General features: G+C 60.4%; 3 protein-coding genes across 4 annotated transcripts; 2 read left to right on the plus strand and 1 right to left on the minus strand.

Moving 5' to 3' along the window:
- Window positions 1–76: 76 nt before the first annotated feature.
- Crlf1 (cytokine receptor like factor 1) lies at window positions 77–11,960 on the minus strand. Of its 2 annotated transcripts, none has more exons than XM_028856968.2 (9): window positions 11,671–11,960; window positions 6,105–6,386; window positions 5,740–5,869; window positions 5,434–5,603; window positions 3,066–3,223; window positions 2,829–2,997; window positions 696–883; window positions 556–598; window positions 77–348 (listed from the first exon to the last, which is right to left on the minus strand). In XM_028856968.2, the coding sequence occupies exons 1-9, from the start codon at window positions 11,792–11,794 to the stop codon at window positions 335–337; spliced, it is 1,278 nt and encodes a 425-aa protein (XP_028712801.1). In that variant the 5' UTR covers window positions 11,795–11,960; the 3' UTR covers window positions 77–334. The 2 variants fall into 2 exon arrangements, with proteins under 2 accessions (XP_028712801.1, XP_028712800.1); XM_028856967.2 differs by having other exon boundaries at window positions 556–603.
- A 3,307-nt stretch (window positions 11,961–15,267) lies between these two features.
- On the plus strand, window positions 15,268–17,342 carry LOC119089183 (translation initiation factor IF-2-like). The gene is made up of 3 exons (XM_037211557.1): window positions 15,268–15,558; window positions 16,296–16,725; window positions 17,111–17,342. Exons 1-3 carry the CDS (start codon window positions 15,268–15,270, stop codon window positions 17,314–17,316), a joined length of 927 nt encoding a protein of 308 aa, XP_037067452.1. The 3' UTR covers window positions 17,317–17,342.
- On the plus strand, window positions 17,300–20,606 carry Tmem59l (transmembrane protein 59 like). The gene is made up of 8 exons (XM_028856973.2): window positions 17,300–17,532; window positions 18,257–18,401; window positions 18,482–18,579; window positions 18,722–18,874; window positions 19,302–19,404; window positions 19,634–19,748; window positions 19,830–19,947; window positions 20,066–20,606. Exons 1-8 carry the CDS (start codon window positions 17,377–17,379, stop codon window positions 20,192–20,194), a joined length of 1,017 nt encoding a protein of 338 aa, XP_028712806.1. The 5' UTR covers window positions 17,300–17,376; the 3' UTR covers window positions 20,195–20,606.
- Window positions 20,607–21,532: the final 926 nt, after the last annotated feature.

Raw genomic sequence — 21,532 nt, forward strand, 5'->3', positions numbered from 1 at the left:
GTCCTGGAAAACAGGACTGGTTTTTGGGGTGGAGGATGTTCCGATCCCCCAGACCACACAGGCCTCCAACACGCCATCAGAGGACCCGAACAACCCTTTTATTTAAGGAGACTCCTGGAGGACCCTGGGTCACCAAAGTCATGACTGCAGCCGTATCCACACTGGGGTACACCCAAGGCTGACCCTCGTGCGGACCAGATCTGTGGCTGCGGGAGCTCACTGTGCTCGCCCCAGCCCCTGGTGACGCTTCTCCGGTCCCCACGGAGCGAGTACGGAGGAGCTGGGCCGAGCCTCCGGGTCTGCAAGGGGCAGGAGGATGGCTTGTTCTTAGAGTTTATCCGGCAGGGCCTGAGAGCAGAAAAGGGACCACACTAAGCCTGGGTCCCTCTCCGCACCTTGGTTGATCATGCAGTCAAGTGCTTGGCCTGAGGCTGGTATGCAGTAGGTGCTCATACATGCTAAGAAGGGATGAGAGGAGACTCCCATTTGGGCAGCCTGAGGGTGGGAAGGGGTCTTGCAGACTGCCCCAGGCCACGCGCACCAGGACCCTCTTACCTCTCGCCGCGCCCCGTCTGCCCGAGGGCAGGATGCCCTCGTCCTGTGCTTGGAAAGAAGAGTGCAGTGTCGTGGAGGCTGCCCCCCGGTGCCCCTCCTCCACCCCCGCACCCCCGCGCGAGCCTCCCCCACGTTCCTACCTGGTTTCGAGTCTTGTGTGACTTCTGCATCCAGGCACGCCACTGGTCGTACAGGCGGAAGCTGAGGTTCGAGCAGTACGCGTGCTTCTTGAGCCAGCCGAGGAACTGCTTGAGCTCGCGCCGCACCGGGCCCGAGCTGGGCTCGCCGCCCCGCGGCTCGCACACCCCGCCGCCCGGGCCCGGGCGCTCTAAAGAGAGTGGAGCAGCAGGGTCGGGGCGCGGCCGGCAGGGGGCGCACGCGGGCGGAACCGCGGCCTCCCACCCCAGACCTGCGGCGGCGGGGAGGTTGGAGAGGGTGTCAGGTGTGGACCCGGGCGTCACCCAGCGGGATGGCGATGGAGACGGGCAAGGAGGACCAAGTTAGTGGGGGGCAAAACCGGGTATTCGGTCGGAAAGGAAGGAAACAATGGGAACTAGGCGGGACCAGACAGAGCGGGAAGGCCGAGCCCGGGCTGCGCCCCCAGTCCCCGGGAGAGAGGGTCCCTCCCCCGGCACGGTGGCACAAGCTTGTCACCCAGCACTGGCAGTCTGAGGCAGGATCGCTGCGAGGTCAAAGCCAGTCTGGGTTACCTGCGACTTTCCAGGGAGAGGGAGAGCCAGAGAGGGAGACGGGGCGGGGGCGCTGGCCCCACACGGTGGGAGAAGCCTGCTCACAGAAGTGCTCCTCTGACCTCCACGTGTGTGCTGTGGCACGCAGGCTCACGAAGCACACACGCCAGACCAAAACGAGTCATCTCAGGAGTTAATTTTACGAAAGTGTAAAAAAGGAAAGGCTCTGGGAAAGCGGGTGACAGACACCGAGGGAGGCGGCAAGCACAGCTCAGGGGGCAGGTCCCCAAGATAAGCCTGAGAAACCGATCGGGTGTGACGCGGAGTGGGCTGGGAGGGCCAGGTGGAGGCCGGCCCCGGGTCCAACCCCCAGGCGCAGCCGTCCCCCAGCAGGCCAGCGGATAAGGACATCGGCTTCACGTCATAAATAAAACTGGGGACTCGCTGACAGGCCCTGGCACGGCCTCGGCCCCCACAGCCCCTGCCTGCCTCCCCCGCACCCTACCCCCGGCCTCCCCAGTCTCCCGGGCGGACGCAGCCGCCTCCTGGCTCCCGTGCAAGAATCGCAGGTGCTGGGCACGAGCGAGGGCCAAGGCTCCAAGGCTCCGGCCCCTCCCGACTGCGTTCCCTCCCGCCCAGCCCAGAACCTGGAGGGGCCCGGATGGGGGCTGGAGAGCTTGCAAGAGCTGGTTCTGACCCTCTCTTCCTCTAGGACTCCCTCCGGGACTCAGTTTCCCCATTATCTCATCATCACCAAACTGAGCGTGTGTGTCTGTGTGAGTTCAGTTTCCGTGTCCTCATGAGAGAAAAAGCATTCTTTCCCTCTTGGGGGGCCGATGGAAGGGGCTAGGGAATGGGGGCCTCCTCAACTGCCTGCAAATACCAAAGGGGGGCACTAGCCTTGGACAGATAGGGAAACTGAGGTCAGGCATTTCAGGCAACATGTTTCATGGGCGGGAATGCATGTCGGGGAGCTCAGAAGGAACCTCGAGCCCTCCCATCTTGAGAAAGGGACTCAAAAGTGGGGGCTCCTGCCTGGTTTCTGAGCACTCAGGAAGCTGAGGCGAGGAGATCCCAAATGTTAAGGCAGCCGAGGCTACCTTAGATCAAGGCGGGGGGGGGGGGTGGCTAGCAGCAGAGCCCACGTGGAAGACACAAGGCGACGGTCTCAGTGTGGGACCCTCTGCCGGGCACCATGCAATAACTGTCTGTGATGTTCTAGTTTATATAAAGCTAGCTTTTCTGGAGACTCTAGATCTGGGTGAAAACAGCCTGTTCTCAGTTTTCTTACAATAGGTCACATTGTTGCTTCCCACCCCTCGCCAATCCAAATGACAGGCTAAATGAGTCCGGAGCCACACGTGTGGCATGGCTAGCCTCACGACTGTGGTGGCGGTTGCCTGTCCGCCCAGCACCCTGTCTGGAAGCAGAGACAGGAGAACAGGAGTTCGAGGTCATCCTTGGCTACATAGTGAGTTCAAGGCCACCTGGGCTACCTGAGATCCTGTCTCAAAAAGAAAAAGAGAGAGAGACAGGCTGGAATGGGGTTCCCATGGGGCCAGCCGGCCCTGGAGAGGTGCTCACCACTTCGAGGGGTGGAGGCAGCGGTGGGGTGGCTCCACTCGCTCCAGATTCCCGCCTTTTTCGATCCGTAGATCCCGAATGGGTTACAACGCACTTGGACAAAATACACAGTGCCGGGCTTCAGGCCCGCTAGGCGGCAGGAGGTCTGGTTGCTGACGTCATCCACCACCTGCACGGTGAGGGAGGGGTCAGATGCGGGGGGCGGGGCCAGGGGCGGGTCCGGGGCGGGACGGGCACCTTCCAGTCCACGCTGTCCTCCACTCGGTAGCGGATCTGGTACTTGGCTTGGAAGAGGAAGTCCTTGAGAGCAGGTGGTGAGACCCAGCGGACGCTCAGCTGGTCCTCCAGGCCCCCAACACGGCTCACGTGCACGTCGGGTGGGGGGTCCGTGGTCACTGAGGGTGGAGCAGGCCTGGTCACTGGAGATGTCTCTTTTGTTGTTTTTGAGAAAAGGCCTCACTGTGTAGTCCTGGCTGGCCTGGAGCTGGCTATGCGGATCAGGCTGGCCTCGAACTCACAGAGATCCTTCTGCCTCTGCCTCCCCAAATACTGGGATTAAAGCGTGGGCCACCACGCCCAGCCCTGAGGACAAGGCTTGGTGAGAACTGTGTGGAGACAGATCCTCCCAGTGGTGTGATCCAGGCTGCAGTGGCTCCTGGGACGCCTGCCTGCATTTGCCAGACCGCCCCCGCCCCCGCCCCCGGACCTGCTGTCTATTCACCCAGGCCTGGTAGACCACTGTCACTTAATATTCCAGAAACAGTCAGCAGCGGTTAAAGTGAGCTGATAACACCGTTGCCATCTCTGATGGAAGACACACAATCCTATCCTCAGGGGCACAGAGCAGCAACCTGTCCAGCAGAGGTCTCACTAAACAGAAGTGTGCATCACCCAGCACCTGTGAGCATCACCCTGCACCTGTGAGCATCACCCTGCACCTGTGAGCATCACCCTGCACCTGTGAGCATCACCCAGCACCTGTGAGCATCACCCTGCACCTGTATCACCCAGCACCTGTGAGCATCACCCTGCACCTGTGAGCATCACCCTGCACCTGTGAGCATCACCCTGCACCTGTGAGCATCACCCTGCACCTGTGAGCATCACCCAGCACCTGTGAGCATCACCCTGCACCTGTGAGCATCACCCTGCACCTGTGAGCATCACCCTGCACCTGTGAGCATCACCCTGCACCTGTGAGCATCACCCTGCACCTGTGAGCATCACCCTGCACCTGTGAGCATCACCCAGCACCTGTGAGCATCACCCAGCACCTGTGAGCATCACCCTGCACCTGTGAGCATCACCCAGCACCTGTGAGCATCACCCTGCACCTGTATCACCCTGCACCTGTGAGCATCACCCTGCACCTGTGAGCATCACCCTGCACCTGTGAGCATCACCCTGCACCTGTATCACCCAGCACCTGTGAGCATCACCCTGCACCTGTGAGCATCACCCAGCACCTGTGAGCATCACCCAGCACCTGTGAGCATCACCCTGCACCTGTGAGCATCACCCTGCACCTGTGAGCATCACCCAGCACCTGTGAGCATCACCCTGCACCTGTGAGCATCACCCTGCACCTGTGAGCATCACCCTGCACCTGTGAGCATCACCCTGCACCTGTGAGCATCACCCTGCACCTGTGAGCATCACCCTGCACCTGTGAGCATCACCCAGCACCTGTGAGCATCACCCAGCACCTGTGAGCATCACCCTGCACCTGTGAGCATCACCCTGCACCTGTGAGCATCACCCTGCACCTGTGAGCATCACCCTGCACCTGTGAGGCCCTGAGTCCCACTCCAAATATCAAGTCGCGGGCTGACGGCTAAAGCTATTGTCTATGTTTTGAGCCAGGGTCTCACTACGTAGCCCAGGCTGACCTCGGCAATTGTGACCTTCCTGCCTGGGCTCCTGAGCACCAGGATGACAAGGGTTACCGTATTTCAGCCCACCCCAGGCTGCAGTCCGGCTCCATCCATAGGTACCCCACCTCACGTCCACTTCTGTTGCCCTGCACATTGCCAAGAGCTTGCACGGGGCAGCTCTGCCAGCCACGGGGCACAGTTGAGGGTCAGATGGCTCATCAGGATGCCAAGAAGAGACAAGTGGACTAGGGGTGTGGGAACAAGCCAGGAGCACCCAGGACCTTCCGCGGGACCGTGGAGAGAGTACAAGCTGATCTCTCCCGGAGTCCTCAGCGAGGCTCTGAAAGGGTTAAGTGGCCCAGGCTGCTCTGGGCTGGGAACACCCTAATTAGATTAGGCCCAATTCTGCTCAGGGATCATCCACTTCCTGCCTCCCACCCTCACCCCCCAGCTCCAGGCCTCGGCTTCCTGGGGCGCCTCCCGACCTGGGCGCCCTCTCCTGGATCCCCCAGGACCCCCTCCTGAACACCTGGGCTGCTGAGGGGAGAGTAATAAGGCCAGGTGTTTTCTGAAGAGTGGGGGGATCGTGACTGTCTTGGGGGGAAGTTGTGGACACCCGCCGTCTTGCAACTACCATGGCTGGGGTCAGATCCCTAGAAGAATCAACAAGCTCCAGGGGAAGGACCTTCTTGGGTCTGGGGCAGAAAACCGGGTGGACACTGGGGGCTCACCCACGTCCAGGACATCCAATGTGAGCACATCAGATCGAGCTGAGCCCAGACGATTGGTGGCTTCCACCCAGATCTCATAGGGAGTGAAGAGGGCCAGGTCTTTGGGTATGTGGCAGGAGTGAGGGCCCACAGTGTGGTACTCCTCACATGTATTGTCCTGACCATACCACCTGTGGAGGCAGGAGAGTCCCCTTTTAGTCCTTAGACCTAGTTTCTGCAGCCTCAGGGCTTCCACTGGAACACATTTGACCAGAGAGGGCAAGTATCTGCCTGAAGTCACACAGCAAGACTGGGCTGGGCACCAACCTCAGCTTGTACTTGAGGGAGTAGTTGGTGTGTAAGAATGTCTCCCCATGTGCACCCGGGGTCCAGCGGCAAGTGAGGTCCTTCATGTTCCGGGACCAGCAGCTAATGTTGAAAGGCTTCTCAGGGGGAACTGTGAGGGAAAGGTTACAGCTTTTCAGAAGCAGCTGGGTACACACGGAAGAGCGGAGTCCCAGCTGTCCCCAGAGCTACAGTGCCTGTCCAGGGTGTGACCATGCAGCATGCACGCTGACTTCCAACCCAGCCTGCCTGTGGCTCTGCCCCGTAACAGAGGGCCCATACTCTCCTCTCCAAACTTGCCATTTCTCCCAAAGTCCTGGCCCTGGGTGTCCTGGGGCCCCACTTACGGCCAACGTAGAGGCAGGAGCCAGCCAGAATGCTGCCATCCCGGGCATGACACACCAGGTTGTCCCCCGACTGCTGCCTGGATCCGTTGAGGTTGGCCAGGGCCAGGGCCAGGGTGGAGGTGTTGAGTAAGTGGGATAACTCTGAGGGCAGGCGGCGCCCATTGAGGGTCCAGTAGAGGCCCTCGGCGGTGGTCCCGGGCGTGTCTCCGTGTATGGAGCAGGTAGCTTGCAGAGAGGAGCCTATGAGAAGCGTGGGGTCCTGGGGGCTGATCACAGCTGTGTCTAGGGTCAAAGAGAGAGGCTTGTCAGGTATGGGATGGAACCCCACAATCCCCTAAGCCTCTAGGACATCCAGGGATCGGGAAGTCTTGAGGAGGTGCTAACTGCCACCCATTTTACAGATAAACAGAACCAATGAGGCTTAAGTACCCATTGCAGCCAAGGCAATGGAGTCAAGGCCAAAGCCAGCGAGATGCCACAGCCCAGCACCTTCCCAGTCCCAGCCAGGAGAGGCACCGATTGTCCATCACTGCAGCTCTTGGAGGTGGAGGCAGGGGAGTCAGAAGTTCAAGATAACTTTGGGTGCACAGTGAGTTTGTGCCCATGAGAGCTACAGGACACCCTATCTCAAGAATCAACCAAGAGCCGGGCGGTGGTGGCTCATGCCTTTAATCCCAGCACTTGGGAGGCAGAGCCAGGCGGATCTCTGTGAGTTCGAGGCCAGCCTGGACTACAGAGTGAGTTCCAGGAAAGGTGCCAAAGCTACACAGAGAAACCCTGTCTCGAAAAAACAACAACCAGGAACTAATCAGTGGCCAGTGGATGGCTCAGTGGGTAGAGGTGATTGCTGCTAAGCCTGAGGACCTGAGTCTAGGACTTACATTGTAGAGGAAAGAGAACCGACTCCCACAAGTGGTCCTCTGGCTTTTACATGCTGTGATATACATGTATATACACAAGCACAAAATACATTTTGTGATTTTTTGCAGGGAAGGTAAGGAGAACTGGGTCTCACTATATATCCTTGGCTGGCCTGACACTGGAACTCACTATGTAGAGCAAACTGGACTTGAACTCACAGGCCATCCGTCTGCCTCTGCCTCCGAGTGCTGGGGTTAAAGGTGTGCGCTTCTGCAGGGCAGTGGTGGTGCACACCTTTAATCCCAGCACTTGGGAGGTGGCAGACAGATCTCTGAGTTTGAGGCTAGCCTGATCTACAGACTGAGTTCCAGGATAGCCAAGGCTACACAGAGAGACTCTGTCTTGAAAGACAAAAAAAAGAAGAAGAAGAAGAAGAAGGAGAAGAAGAAGAAGAAGAAGAAGAAGAAGAAGAAGAGGAAGAAGAAGAGGAAGAACCTCCATGCCACATGAAAACACAAAAAATAAATAAATTTTTAAAAAGTTAGTCATAAATGCCTACTCAGATCTAAGTAAGTCTTTTCTGTTAATTTATTGCAACCCCCTGTGTGTACCATAACGCACTGTGGAAGTCAGCTGGCTGGGGTTGGTCCTCCCCCCCACCATGGCCCCACTGATGGAACTCACGGCAGGAGGCAAAGCCTTTACCCTGTGAGCCATCTCACCAGCCCGGAAGACTTTTTTTTCTCCTTTCTTTTGGAGACAAGGTCTCACTAGGCACAGTAGGCTGTCTTGAAACTTGCCACCCTCCTCATCCCCCTGCCTCAGTCTCCAGAGTCCTGGGATCACACATGAACACCCAGACTTGGCCTGGCTTTCCAGCTTCCTCCTCCTCCTTTCTCTGACACTCTAACTCTCACATTTGTGCCACGAGAACGTGGGCGCATCTAGACAGGAAAGCCCTAGCCGGGCACGTGTCTCTGTACCTGACTCGGGTCTCACTCTCGCTGTCACCAGAGCTGGCCCAACCCCACCCCCAAGTACCCTCTGACTCCATCTTCCCTCTTCCCCATCCACGGGGTAGAGAGAGGACTGACTCCCCAGGGCCACCGTGATGCCACTAAGGAAGCGACCTCAACCATGCTGTGACCAACCCTGGGAACACCAGTCTCTCTGCCTGCCCGCCCTCCATTAAGGTGGCCCATAGCTATCCTACTCACAGGCTGGGACTTCAGGGGGACACCAAAGCCTCAGGGATGGGAAGGGGAGCATATTCCAAGCCCTTCTGACTCAGTTTCCCCTCCTGGCCAGTGGCCATCCCGATATCAGCCACACAGGATGGTTGGAGGTGGGAGGGAAGTTTCACAGGGAGCCCCCTAAGGCTGATAAGCCAGGCGGTCCCGGGCCTCAGATGTTCCCAACTTGTCTGGAATCCCAACTCCATTCACTTCTCCGAGACTTTCTTCACCCAGGGTAGGAAGACTCATTCATTCATTCATTCACTCATTCAGAGCCTACAGTGTGCCAGGTACCGAGGTCACCATGGGAATGAAGATACAACAAAATGCTTTTCCTTGCTGGATGTGGTGGCGCACGCCTTTAATCCCAACACTGGAGAGGCAGAGGCAGGAGGATCTCTGAGTTCAAGGCCAGCCTGGTCTACAGAGCGAGTTCTGAGACAGCCAGGGCTACACAGAGAAACCCTGTCTCGAAAGACCCCCCCCAAAAAAAAAAAATAAGTCACAGAAATAGAAAAGAGAGAGGGGAGGAAGGAGGAAAAGAAGAAAAAAATACAGTTGGGACTGTAGCCTTGTGTGCTTGAGGCCCTGGGACCAGAGTGAAGTAAGCAAGAGGCAAAGGCAGGTGAGTCAGTAGCCACAGTTGGCAAGGAGGCCTGTGTGTGCAAAGGCCCTGGGGCAGAAGTGAGGGCAAGGGTTAGCAGAGGGGGTGGCAGAGGGGAGGAGACTTGGGTTTTTAAAAAGGGTTCCCCAAGTGGCTGGGAGAAGAGGGGCTGCCCTGACCACCATCACTACCCCCCCCCACCCCCAGGCTCCTGGCAAGCCAAACTGAAGCCCTGGACGGTCCCTCATGCCCCACATGGGTGACACGGCCCGGCTGTGCAGGATTTCTCCCGGGCAAACTTGGCCTTGGGAGGAGGCGGGTCTTGCTGTGATCACAGTTGCGTTTGGGGCTTGGCCCAGGGCTCGGCGGAGGTCTCGGCGTCCGTGCGAAGGAGCCGATGGAGCAGGCCAGAGCGGAGGAGGCGGGGGCCAGGGGGCCGCCCCGGAGGTCCCAGGCAGCCAGCCGCCCGCTAATTCAGAATTCCTTCGGCATGAACTGGGACGTGCCAGCGTCTCTACCCTGGCCCACCCACTGCTTCCTGCCCGGGCGCCCCCCTCTGCAGGGTGGGAGGCACTGCCCCGACCCGGGACCCCACGGTCTGCACTCCGGGGCGATGCTCACACCCCTCTGTTCCTCCCTGGCCTTTGTCTGGCCAGGAAGGGGACTCTCTGGGGGGTCCTGGCGGGGGTACTGCCCTTTTACCACACCCGCTGGCCTGGATTCGCCGGCAGCTGCAGCTGCCCTTCGGGGCGGGGGGGGGGGGACGGGGGGGGGGACGAAGACCAAGGCCAAGCCAGCCTGGACAGGACTGCCCAAGTTTCTCCTCAGGACAACTGGGTGCAGCCCCCCAGCAGTACTCGGGACACCTGGCATCCCCTTCCCAGATCCTCCATAAAGCAGGGAGGACGTCTCCAGTCTGAGCACAGGGGTGAAGCATGGGCCTGGCACCCTGGAGCACTGGGGCAAGAGGACTCCAGCCTACTCCTTGGCTTCCACGAACAATGGGCCAAGGCCATCGGGGACTGGGGCGCACACATGCCAAGCTTGGCGGAGGCACAGCCGGCTGCAGCCCCCTAACCCTGGAGAGGGAGACACCCTCCTTCCTCCCCTCTTCCCCTCCTTTCCCTCACAAAGCTGGGGCCTAAACAAGCGTCTTTCCCCTTTCCCAATGCGGACGGAGTTGCTGCCGTTATTAAAAAGAACACCATGTGTTTTAAAAGGGAAAAGTGTGAGATTCCCTGAAAGGCCAGCGGGAAGGTGGCCTCCATCCCAGCCGGCCCCCAGGGGTCTCCATGTCCTGTCCCGCTGGTACCTGCACACACTTTTACGACCCACCGGCCGGCCGGTCAGGTGTTAAGGCACACCGTAAGTACAAACAGATTGCAGAGGTGTGAGAAGTTCTTATTTAATTTCTCTCCCCCTTAAAGGAAAAAACACGCGCGCCACCCCCACCCCCACCCCGCCACCTTCGCCTGTTGCTCTGCAGCCCGCCCAGAAACAAAGCTTAGCGCTATTGGTGGCATTCAAAGACTACCCACGACCTGGCAGGGACACCAGCTCCCTAGGAAGGTCCCGGGTTGTCACCCCATCACCTGCCCAGAAGCCTTGGGCAAGCTACAGTGTGGATCCGTTATTGGGGGGGGGGGGTGTCCACAGCCAAACATCCCAGGCTACCAGCCCCGGAGCAGCAGCAGCGCAGCGGGGTGCCCCAGAGGGGTGGCCTGTGTCCTCAGAGTCCAGAGAGGAAGAAAGTGGTCCAGCGCGCTCGGCCAAACGCATGCCCCAAGTGTTGCCTCCCCTGTGGAATGAATGTGGGACCACGAGTGCGTGCGTGCGTGCGTGCGTGTGTGTGTGTGTGTGTGTGTGTGTGTGTGTGTGTGTCGAGGATGGAATGCGAGCGCCGCGATGGTGTGCGAATACGCATCTGGGCTGCAGCGCGCGTCGGAGGGCAGGGTGACGGGACACAAGCCAGTGGGACTCTTTTGTGTGTGTCTTTGGGTGTGTCCCAGAGAGGGTCTGGATGTAGAGACCGTATCCTGGCGGGGAGGGGGGAGGAGGGTAAGCGTTGGGTGATGGGGCCCAAGGCCAGGAGTTCCTCCAGGGACAGTGGGGTTCTCTCGGCAGCTGAACCCCATTGGGTGCCCCTTACACAATGAAGTCTGGGCCCGCGGTGCCCCGACACGCTGGCTCTCGCTCCTTCTCATCGAGATTTCAGTTGCTGGAGGCTTCCAACCCAGCGCAGCCTGAATGAGGCTGGTTGGGAGCCCCACCGGTGGAGGGGACTTCGAGGATCCCAAAGCGTGGGGTCCGCTGCAGGGGGGGAGGGGGCGGCGTCGGCCCCGCGGAGAGGCACGTCCCGGGGGACCCCCCTGGGCCGCACGCCAGGCGGTCAGAGCAGGGGGGCCCCGATACAGCCCCACCCTCCCTGCGGGGCTCATCACTTCATGGGGGAGGGGACCCCACTCCGTGCCAGCACCCAACCCAAAGCACCCAAGCGTGCGCCCCCGGCCCGTGAGGCGTCCCTTAAGCTCTGTGATCCAGGACGCAGACGTGTGCTCCCCGAGCCGTCCCAGCACCCTGAAGAGGGTTCCGGGACACTACGATGTCCCTCAAAACGAGCCTGGCGGGACGGCCTCGCAAAGGCGACCCAGGTAAGAAGGCCTCGGGCACATACCGGGTATTCTTGGGCCACTGGGTGGTGGCACCGTGCGCCCCGCAGGTGAGGGCGCCCCGAGGGCCGCCTTCCTTTGTTCCCGGGCTGTCCAGGTGGCGCTCGCGCCCCCTCTTCCCTCCCCCGCGGCTGCCCCCCGGGGCGCCCGATCCTGGCTTCCCAGGGGAGGTGGGGAGCAGGGCGCATGGTACTCACGGGCTCCCGATCCGCCCCGAGGCACCCCGAGGACACAGAGCAACAGAGGCGACCACAGCGAGGACAGCGGCCTCGGCGGCCGCCGCGCAGATTGGGCGGCGGGGCCCGGGCGACCGGCGGGCATGGGGGTGGCGCGCAGCGGGCGGTGACTGCAACGCCGGGATGGGGCAGGGGAGGCTCTGCGGGGTGCAGATTAGGGTTCGGGGCTGTCCGCAGGTCGCTGGGCGCGGACTACGAAGGCCGGAGCAAGTCTGAGCAGCCGAAATTGACAAGGCGCTAATGCGCCGCTCGCCCCGCCCGGCCCCGCCCCCGGCCCGGCCCCTGGGGGGGGGAATCGCGGGCCCCGCACCGGCCTTCCCACCGCCCGCGGGCACCGCGCGCCCCACCCGGCCGGCCTCCGCCCCGCCACCATCCTAGAGCACCCCATCCTCCTGCGTGAAGCCCCCCACTCCTTCCCCACCCGCTCATGGGACCTCCCTCTCCGGCCCCGCCCGTTCCAGGCTGGGACCGTGTGCCCCTAACTCCGCAGCGGTCCCTAGCTCGCAGCCCTGGTGCCTTTCCAGTGTCCCCCCACCCCCTGTCTACCCCAATCCTTCCTATCCGCCTTCCCCGCGCTGCCCCTCTTATGGGGGGGGCCTATACCCTGTAGGATTCGTGTGCCCTCTACACACCCAGCAGTCCCTGAACCCATCCATCCTCCCTTTCAGTCCCTCTTCTTTCGCACAGGCTTTGAAAGTTGTCCCTGAATCCCAAGCCCTGGGCGCGCGGGTCCTACCGGTCCCCACCCTGTATTCATTCCGTTCTCTCTTTCATCCTCGGTGCTCAGCCTCTGCCCGCGCAGGAGAAAATAAAAGTCAGAAGGCACCAAGTCCCCAGCCTCCCGTCCCACTCCTCGTCTGTCCTGTGTGTGCTAGGTTTGGGGATGTCCGGTAGCGTGCGTAGGGAACCCCTATGTGTGGGCACTTGGGAGAGGTGTGTCCCTTGGGGAACGGGACTGAACCCCGCATTCCTAGTTCCCAGGAGGGCATCGGTGCAAAGGAGTTCTTCCTAGACTTCTTCACATCCCCCCACGGAAAAATCCACTCAGCGGCCCGCGGGTGGGGTGCGCCACGCGGTGAGTAATCGCTGCAACAGCCGCCGCCCGCCAACTTCAGGTAACGCGGGCAGCCTCGAGCGACGCATAGTTATCTCCGTTTGAGCGCCTAATTCTTTCTCTGGGTTATTTTTGTTGGCCACAGTTTGGGGTTTTAGGGAACCCTCCCGGGCCAGCCCAGCCCTGGCACCTCATCTCCTGAATCTCTTCGTCTCCACCCTATCCGGATGCCCACGAAGGGAAAGGAGGTCTCTGGCCTGCAAGGTCTCTGTGGCGAGGGGGCTCTTGAAATAGAGTTCCCGGGTGGTCTCACCCCCAGACTGGGTAACCGCGCCCAGCCACAGCCCCCCGAAAGTGAAGGGCTCCACTCTTCTTCCCACCCAGTGGCGACTGCCTTAGAGGCCCCCCAGACAGCCTCAAACGACAAAGGAGGGAAATACAAACCGAAGAAGCCACTGCCATTTTGCTGGTGGCAAACCAGGCCTCTTGTACCTCAGTTTCTTCTTTTACACAGTGGATAATTTGGGGACAATTATAAAATTTACATGGGAAGAAATGTCCAAAACCAACCAACCAACCTTATCTCTGGCGAGAATAGAAGAGCGCAGAAGTGGCCCACTGGCCTGCAGGTCCTCGCCCAGAAATGTGGCCAGGTGGCCTAGAGGGTCACGTGGAGGTGGTGGGTCTTGGCCACATTTCCAGGGTCATCGCTGCCCCTCCCCCCCAGCGCCTGCTCCACTCCATAGGTAGGGAGGTGGGGACCCCGGCTCCTGGGAGGCTTCTGCAGCAAAGATCTTTATTTCATTTTTTCCTCAATGCTCCTCCTCCCCCAGTCCCCGGTGGAAAGGGCTAGCTTCCCCCATGTACCCAGGTGCTGCAGGCAGCGACCTGGGAGTTGCGTGAATGAATGCTTCCCCCTCTTCCCACACGGACAATCCATCAGCAATCCTGTTGGCCCTGGTTCCAAAACACACCCCCATTCTGAGATGGAGCCCCCTCCCCAGGCTTGGTCCGGGCCTTTCGTCCTCCTCCAGGGCCCCTTCCTTTGTTTTAACCACAGGCAGAGGGGGCTTTGAAAGAAGCCGAGCCAGCTCTGCCCTGCCATCCCACAGTCCAGCCTGCTGGCTGTTTGGGCAAATGTCCGGCTCGTTGCTTTAGGGGCCCTAGCCCTTTGGCTGTGATTCTGGGAGGACCTCTCAAAGGCTGCCACCGTGAGTGGCTTTTCTGGGTCCCCGAGACCTCTTCACTTTCACTGTCTTCGCATCAGAGCGCCTGCCCCACAGCACCTAACTGTGTACGTCCTCAATACCTGAGGGCCCTAGACTCCATGCTGGGCCATTGAGGGCCTGAAAAGTTCAAAAAATACTCACAAAAAGAAAAAAGTCATGAAGGAATCCTGACCCTCCAAGGAGCCAGGAAACAGACCCAGCAAGTGATGTTTCCCAGGGTTTGGAGTAGGCCAAGCACACCCCATTTTGCTGTGTGACCCAAGCTGGCAGACATCCCTTTCTGGTCTTTGACCTCTGTCCTTTGGGCCAAGGGAATTGACCATAAGGTGCACCACTCATTCCCTGTCCTCATGCTCCCATGGAATTAACTCTGTCCTCCCTGGTTCAGCCCTCTCTTTGCTCAGGAAAGGAGGGTACTCTTGGTGTACCTTCTGACAAATATTGACCTAAGTCGTTGAATGTGGCTGGGAATGTGAGAAGGGGTGGCCGGAAGGGCTCTTTACTGCTCCTGAACTCTTTGCCCAGGGGTCCCCTGGAGAGAGTAGAGCAGGTTTAAATCAGGCAGATCCCAGCAGCCTTGGGTTACCAGATGAAAACCACTCACGACTTGAGGTACAGCGACAGGACCAGTGGAAACCGAAGCCTGTCTGCGCAGGACAGAGCCACGACCTTCCCTGTGACCCGACCATTCCTCCAGGGTCGCCACCCCTCTGGGTAATGGGGTAGTGAAGGTCTGATTGCCTGGTTGGGGCCTGTGGGTGCCCCAGGCCCTCTCCCCACCCTGGTGCCTCAGCCTAGACAGTGGAGATGCCACACCTCAATCTTATAGTGTGCCGCAACTTAAGTACTGGAGATGGATGTGGGAGGTCCCGGCCCGGGCTTGTGTGCTCTGGGGCCACCAAGCCTGGGCTCCCTGTTTCTCTGCACCCTCAAGAGACTGGTGCTGCGTCCCAGATGATCGGCTGTTTGGGGGGGAATCGCACCCTCTTCTCACAGCTTCCTCCACGTCAGCAAAGCGCGGCGCCACCCAGCCTTGCCGGGCTGGACTCGGCTTGGGGGTGGGGGTCAGTAGGGTCGTGCTGAGGGCGGCCAGGGACAAAGGGCGCTTGTCTGCGGCCCGCCCTGACCCGGGTAGCTGCTTCCCGGACGCTGGGAGTACGCTGATTCACGCGGACAGCGCCCCCCGCCCCCGGCCGCGCCGCCCCGGGGGGTAGGAAGTGGGGGGGTAGACGCGGGGCGGCGGCGAGTCAACTTTCCCTCTTAAGCCCCGGAGGAATGTCGGCGGATTTCCTGAAATCCGACCCCGGCCGCCCGCCGGCCGCCCGCCCCTCACCTGGACCAGCTCCCCCGGGAACGCCGGGAGGGGCGCCCGGGCTCACCTGGGGGGCCGGGGTCAAGTCCTCTTCCGCTTCCCCCTGCGGCTTCGAGGAGCGGAAAGGGGGAGGGAGCTGGAACCAACAGCCCTGGGGCGCTCCAGACTGCGACCCAACCCCTCATGCCTCAGTTTCTCCTTTTGCAAAAAGTACGGATGCTCTTTTGCACGTTTATCGACGCCCCCCACCCCCCGTAAAGCCCAAGCTGGCTTCAGATGTTTGGCCATCCTCCTGCCTCAGCCTTCCTTGTTGAAATTTTCAGGCCCGGCTTCTCTTGAGCCCCCATCCTGTCCACCTTGGCAGCCTCTCCTCCCCTGAATCCTGTCACCGAGGCCCGTCCCCCGTGCCTTCCCGAGTTCCAATGACCTAATTTGGAAGGGGGCAGCCCTACCCTATAGGGCTTTTGCAAGGAGAGAAAATAGTCGTGGCAAGAAAATCTTTGTTGAAAGCAGTGTTTGTTTGAAATGAAGGAAGGACCGTAATTGCGGAAGGGTTAAGTGCCCGGGACTCTGCAAATGACAAGTGTGAACTTGAATTCCGGCTCTGCCCAGGCGTCCGCATGCCAGGTTTCCCACCTGTAAATTGGGGAAACAGGCTTCGTGTTTGGTTTATTGAGCCAGGGTCTCACTCTGTGGGCCAGGCTGACTTATAATTCACTTCGTAGCCCAGACTGGCCTTGACCTCGCGGCGATCCTCCTGCCTCAGCCTTTCCTGGAGCTGGGATGATGGGCATGCGCCAGGGCGTACGACTTAGAGAGCCAGTTGGGGTCCCAGTGCGCAGGGACTGCCAGGGGGGCGCCGATGGGAGGGAGGCCCGGCGGGGGAGGGGCGGGGGAGGGGCCGCGCCGGGATCCAGATGTTCAGGTCCGCCAGGCACAGCCGCGCCTGATTAAGCCACGTGGGGGCCGGCCGGGGCCGCCGAGATGAAAGCGAGCGGCCGGCGGGGACCGGGGCGCGCCAGCCCCTCCTCCCGGCCGGAACCTGCGGCTCCCTGTGACCCGGCGACCCTTCAAGCGGCCTCCTTGTCTGCTGGGGCGGGGCGACGGGGCTCCCGGGACGCTGGCACCTGTGCCAAGCAGGCCAGTGGGGCTCAGAGCCCCCGCCTCGGCTCCTGGAGAAAGCTGGGGAGACCTCCGAACCCCAGACGGAACAGTATCCCTGTTTGCCTCAGGTTTTCCCATCAAATTGGAAAAGCGAGCGGCCCAGAGGCCTTGCTTACTGGGGTGGTGGGGGTCCCCTAGTCCCAGGGAGACACTGGGTTCCCTCAGGCCTTTTTCTGCGCTGGAATGGACGGAGGCCACCCTAGTGCTGCGCCTTGAAGGTCCCCGAGGACTTCCTGGAAGAGGCCGCTGCCGGGAAGGTATCTCTCCAAGAGTCTTGTGTCCCAGAAGCCGCAGACTGTGGCTGGTGGTCGTGGGGAGGGGGGTCCCGCGCCCTCTGAAGCTCCAGATCCACTCTGGCTCCAGCCCTGTCGTCCTCCTGGCCTCCCTTCTCCTTCCAGCCTCCTTTCCCTCCATTCCAGAGTCTTTGTCCTACCCCTCCTCCTCCTGGTCCTCCACCACCTCATGTTGCCCCTCCTCCCCCATCTTTCAGTCCTGGTCCCCTTCTCTTTCTGTCCCTCCTCCATCATCTTCCTGGGCCTTCAGCCCATCCATCCTCCTGCTCCCCTTCCTCCTCCTCCTCGCTCTGTTTCCCTCTTTCTTTCTTTTGTTTTATTTTGTTTTGCTTTTTAATTCCTTGATTAGGGATCCTGTCTGTTCTCTGCCTCCATCCCCGAGTGGCCGTGTTACGGCATCTGACCAGGCCCTCCTTGGTATCCACGGTCGGCAGGTCCAAGTCCGGGCAGAGGCGCACAGCCATGAGCATCAAGGTGTCCCGGGCCGGGCCGGGGATTCACCTGCCAGCCCCGCTCGCCGCAGCCCCCCCCTTCCCAGGCTGCCTCGCTCAGTGACGTCAACCCCGGTCCCGCATCCCGACGCCCGCACTCGGGCCGCGCTGCGCACGCTCGGCCATGGCTGCGGTAGCGTTGCCGCTGCTGCTGCTGCTGCTGCTGGCGTCGCAGGCCGCCCCAGCGCCCGCGCGCGACCCCTTTGCCCCGCAGCTCGGGGACACGCAGAGGTGCCAGCAGCGGTGTCGCCAGAGCCACTCTGTCTCGCCACCCGTTCAGGTAAGAGACGGGTGCCCGGGAGAGCGGTTCCTGGGAACGGGGAGGGGCCTGAGTGGCGGGCCCTCGGGTGGGGGAGGGGATGCGAATCCTTAGGATGCTGGTGCTGGAGAGTAGGGTCCCTGGAAGGGGGAAGGGTCTGGATGGGGGAACCGCGGGCGTGGGGGAGGTCCTTGCTAGGACACCTGGGGTGGGGGTCCCTTAAGTAGGGAAGGGATGCGGGACCCTTGGATAGGCGAGAGCCCTAGAAGTGTCGAGGATTGTGGATGGAGGCTCTTCAGGACGGGGAGGAGCGGGGTGCCTGCAATGGGGGTGACTTGAAGGGGGGAGGGGTGTCTCAGAATGTCCTTCCTTCCAGGGAGGGCTGAATTGACACCTGGGATGGACGCAGTGTGTGTGTGTGCGTGCGTGTGTGTGTGTGGGGGGGGACATGCCAAAGGGAGGCTGAGACCTGCTCCTAAGAAGCCTTGTAGCTCCCCCCCCCTCGTCGTGGGGAAGTACACGCTCTCTGCCTTTCTCTAAGAAGCCCTCCCTGCCAGCCTCCACTTTGGGGATTTCTGGGGTCCACTCCTCCTTCTACCGGGGCCTTCACTCTCCAGTCTGCTTAGAAAGCCCTCCCCATGATGATCCTACCTCCCCACAACTTCACTTCAGTCTCCTGGACTCTTAGGGGACCCCAGTCTTCTTCCCCGAGGTCCTTGGCCTGAGTCCCTGTCTCCCTTCCCAGCGTGAGCAGGAGGGCCCCCCAGAGTCCCTGAAGAACAAGGCGGTCCTCACCAGTGCTTGTGAGCGTGGCTGTCGGCTTTTCTCCATCTGCCGCTTCGTGGCCAGGAGCTCAGGGACCAATGCCACGGAGATGGAATGTGAAGCAGGTGAGTCTGGGGCCGGGCACCTGGGGCTGCGGCAGCGGTGCCCGGGAAGCAGCCCCAGTGACTCCATCATTTGGCCACAGCCTGCACCGAGGCCTACGGGAAGGCAGCGGAGCAGCGGTCCTGCAGTGAGGGGTGCTGGGGCCAGACCCCCGAACCCGAGACCCGGCCGGAGCAGAAGGTAACCCTGGAGGGGCTCAGAGCGCCCAGCTAACCCCTCGAGGGAGGGCAGGGTCTTGGTTAGACTGTTAGTCTAACTCCCCGGGGCCCAGTGTCCCAGCATGGGTTTGTTGATATTTCTGCCCTGGGCCTCCCCTTCCCAGAGAACAGCCCCGGAGCTGCCCCGGGGGCCTCTGTCTCTGCTGAGCTTACTCTCCACCCTGTGCAACGGCCTCATGAGTTCCGCCCAGGGCTTCGTGTCCTCCACCTGGACATACTCCCTTCAGACAGACAACCGGAAGGTGGTGGTCTTCCAGGTGAGAGCTGGGAAAGATGAACCACCCAGTGGTCTCCTCGTGGCATGTGAAGTCCTGGTGAGAAGCTTCAGGCAAGGTGACATCTGGGACCCTGTTCTCACCGGTTCATTCACGTAGACCCCAGTGACAGAACTCTGTCATGGGCGTGGCAGCCAGCACCCTTCTTCATTGAGACATCTTACCTGCTCTCCATTTGGGGTTTTATCTGAATAGGGGTTCACATTGGTTGTGTCCCGTGACCATTTTAGCCCATCTGTAATTGTGTCCTTGGCCTGGGTATCTTCCTATTCCTGGGTTATCAGAGGGCTTTAGTCTGTGGGGCATTGTTCTCCAGCTTGACCCCTAGGAGACCTAGGGCTACCTGGACACCCAAACAAGGAACTCTAACCCAGTTGGGTCTTTCTGTGACATCTCATTCCCTGCTCAGACCCAACCTGTGGTAGAGAACTTTGCCGTCCAAGGGAGTCGTCTTCAGCGAGTAGAGGTGACCTGGAGGGGGTCCCACCCGGAGGGCCTGGAATTGCACATGGGTAAGATTGCTACAATTCCATGACCAGTATCCTGGGCTCCACGGTCTCCCAGGATTCATGGGCAATCTCCATGTTCTGTAGTTCATCTCCCAGGATCCCTTGCACCTCCACTCTGGCCCTACATCTCCTCCTCTCCTCCTGCCCACGTCCTGGCCTTCGTTCCCACTTCTCACCAGGTTGCCCTCTTAGCTGAGGTGGGGGGGGGCTAAGTTGCCCCCCCACCTTCCAGATCCCCTAGGCCCCTTGGACAAAGTGAGGAGAGCTAAGACCCGAGTGAAGCCCAGCAAGGCCAAGGTGGAGTCTGAGGACCAAGAAGAGAATGACTTCTTCAGCTGCATGTCCCGGTGGGTGCCCGTGGGCTGGGCTGGGCTGGGTGCTGCTGGATGAGGCTGCAGACCGCTGAGCCCTGCCTGCCCTTGAGACAGGCGTTCCGGGCTGCCGCGGTGGGTCTTGTTCTCCTGTCTCTTCCTCTCCGTCCTGGTCATGCTGTGGCTGGGTTGCTGTACCCTGGTCAGCACACCGGGCCAGCACCTCAGGTTCCAGGTGAGTAGCACCTTGTGGCTAGAGTCTTGGGGTGGGGCAGGAAGTCCAGGGCTGCCGGCCGGGGGCTCCTGCTTGCCCTGGTGAGCCAAATGAGGGTCTTTTGCCCCGATTCCTACAGCCTCTGACTGCAGAGCAGCATAAGGGTCTCCTGATGGAGTCAGCCTGGCCTTTGTACCCGACGCCGCCACCTGCCTATGAGGACAGCCCCCCGCCCTACAAGTTGAAGCTAGATTTGACCACGCTGTAATCTTTGGCCTGCAGGGGCCCCTCCATACTCGTTCACTCTGCACCCTGAAGTTCAAGGTCAGGGTGGGGACCAGCCTTGGCCCTGTCTCCCCCCCAGTCCTGCTTCCCTCGCTTGCCGCACATCTTTCCGCCCCCTTGAGACAGAGGGGCCTGACTGGCCTCTCCGCTCCACTGTCTGCTTTCTCTGGGGCTGGCTTTTTGGCTTTTCTCACACGCTCTGGCTATGAACATGGTCTGTCGCCTTTTTCTTTCTGTGTGTCCTCACTTGGGGTCTGAGGACTCGGGTTCCCCTCTGCTCAGGCTCTTTCCCTTTATCTCTGGTGACCCAGCCCTACAAAAGGGAGGGATGGGGACTCCCTGCTGGGAGGGGATGAGGAGGAGTAAATCTTTAAATAAAGTGAATAAAAAAGATAGGGTGGTTGAGCCTGCTTCAGTCTGTGCCCGCCCTAGGGAAGTGGGTTGAGCAGGGAGACTAGAGGAAGCTCCAGCCACGCCCCCAGCCCCTCACTGGGGGCATCCTAAGCAGGGGCTCCACCCCATGAAGAACTCGGTTTCCTTGCCGGTGTCTAGCCACTGGTTCTACCAGAATGTCAGGAGAGAAAAGGCCGTTTGACTACATGGCTGACATCCAACCCTGATGCAGTCCTTGAGGCCTCAGTTTCCCTAGTTGTCCCCAAGGTTCTGTTCTTCGTCATCTGGTGTGGCATGCAGATCAAGTGGTAATAGGTGTCTGGCTGGCTCATGGCAAGCTGCAGGAACACCCATGTGTCCGGGTAGCAGGGGGTTGCCATGGGAACCAGCATCCTAGTTTCCTGGGGACAGAGCGGCCGGCGGGGAGGTGGGGGTGTAGCTGTGTTGCCAGGGCTAGGTAAGAAGGGAGCTTTGGGGCACAGCAGACCCGCAACGTGGACACCCTGGACACTGTAAGGGAAACACAGGGACTCGTGGCCTCCTCCTGGAGGAAACACATGGCCAAGGTCAGGTTCCCACCAAAGCTGCCTCCTGGCCCCCACAAGGGCTGCTCCCTGTGCACCCCTGGCCTGAAGGACTCTCCCGAGCCTCCCAGCTCTGGCCCACAACCTGTGTCAAAATGTCTCAACTACAGTTTTTATCTTGTTGACAATTAAGCAGTTGCTGTTCACTGTGTGATGACTGGTATAATAAATGGTCCCCCTGCCAGATGCGACACACTGGGCGTCGAGCGCAGCTGTGTCCCACACACTGAGGAAGCCGCTCACCATACATCTTTGTCGACACGCTCTCTGCTCCGCCTCGCCCACTTCCCACTGAAGCCACCGCGGCCCCCTTGCTTTCCCTGAGCTTTTTCTGGCACCTTTTG

This window comes from Peromyscus leucopus, chromosome 17 (assembly GCF_004664715.2).
Source record: "Peromyscus leucopus breed LL Stock chromosome 17, UCI_PerLeu_2.1, whole genome shotgun sequence".
Classification (NCBI taxonomy): Eukaryota; Metazoa; Chordata; class Mammalia; order Rodentia; family Cricetidae; genus Peromyscus; species Peromyscus leucopus.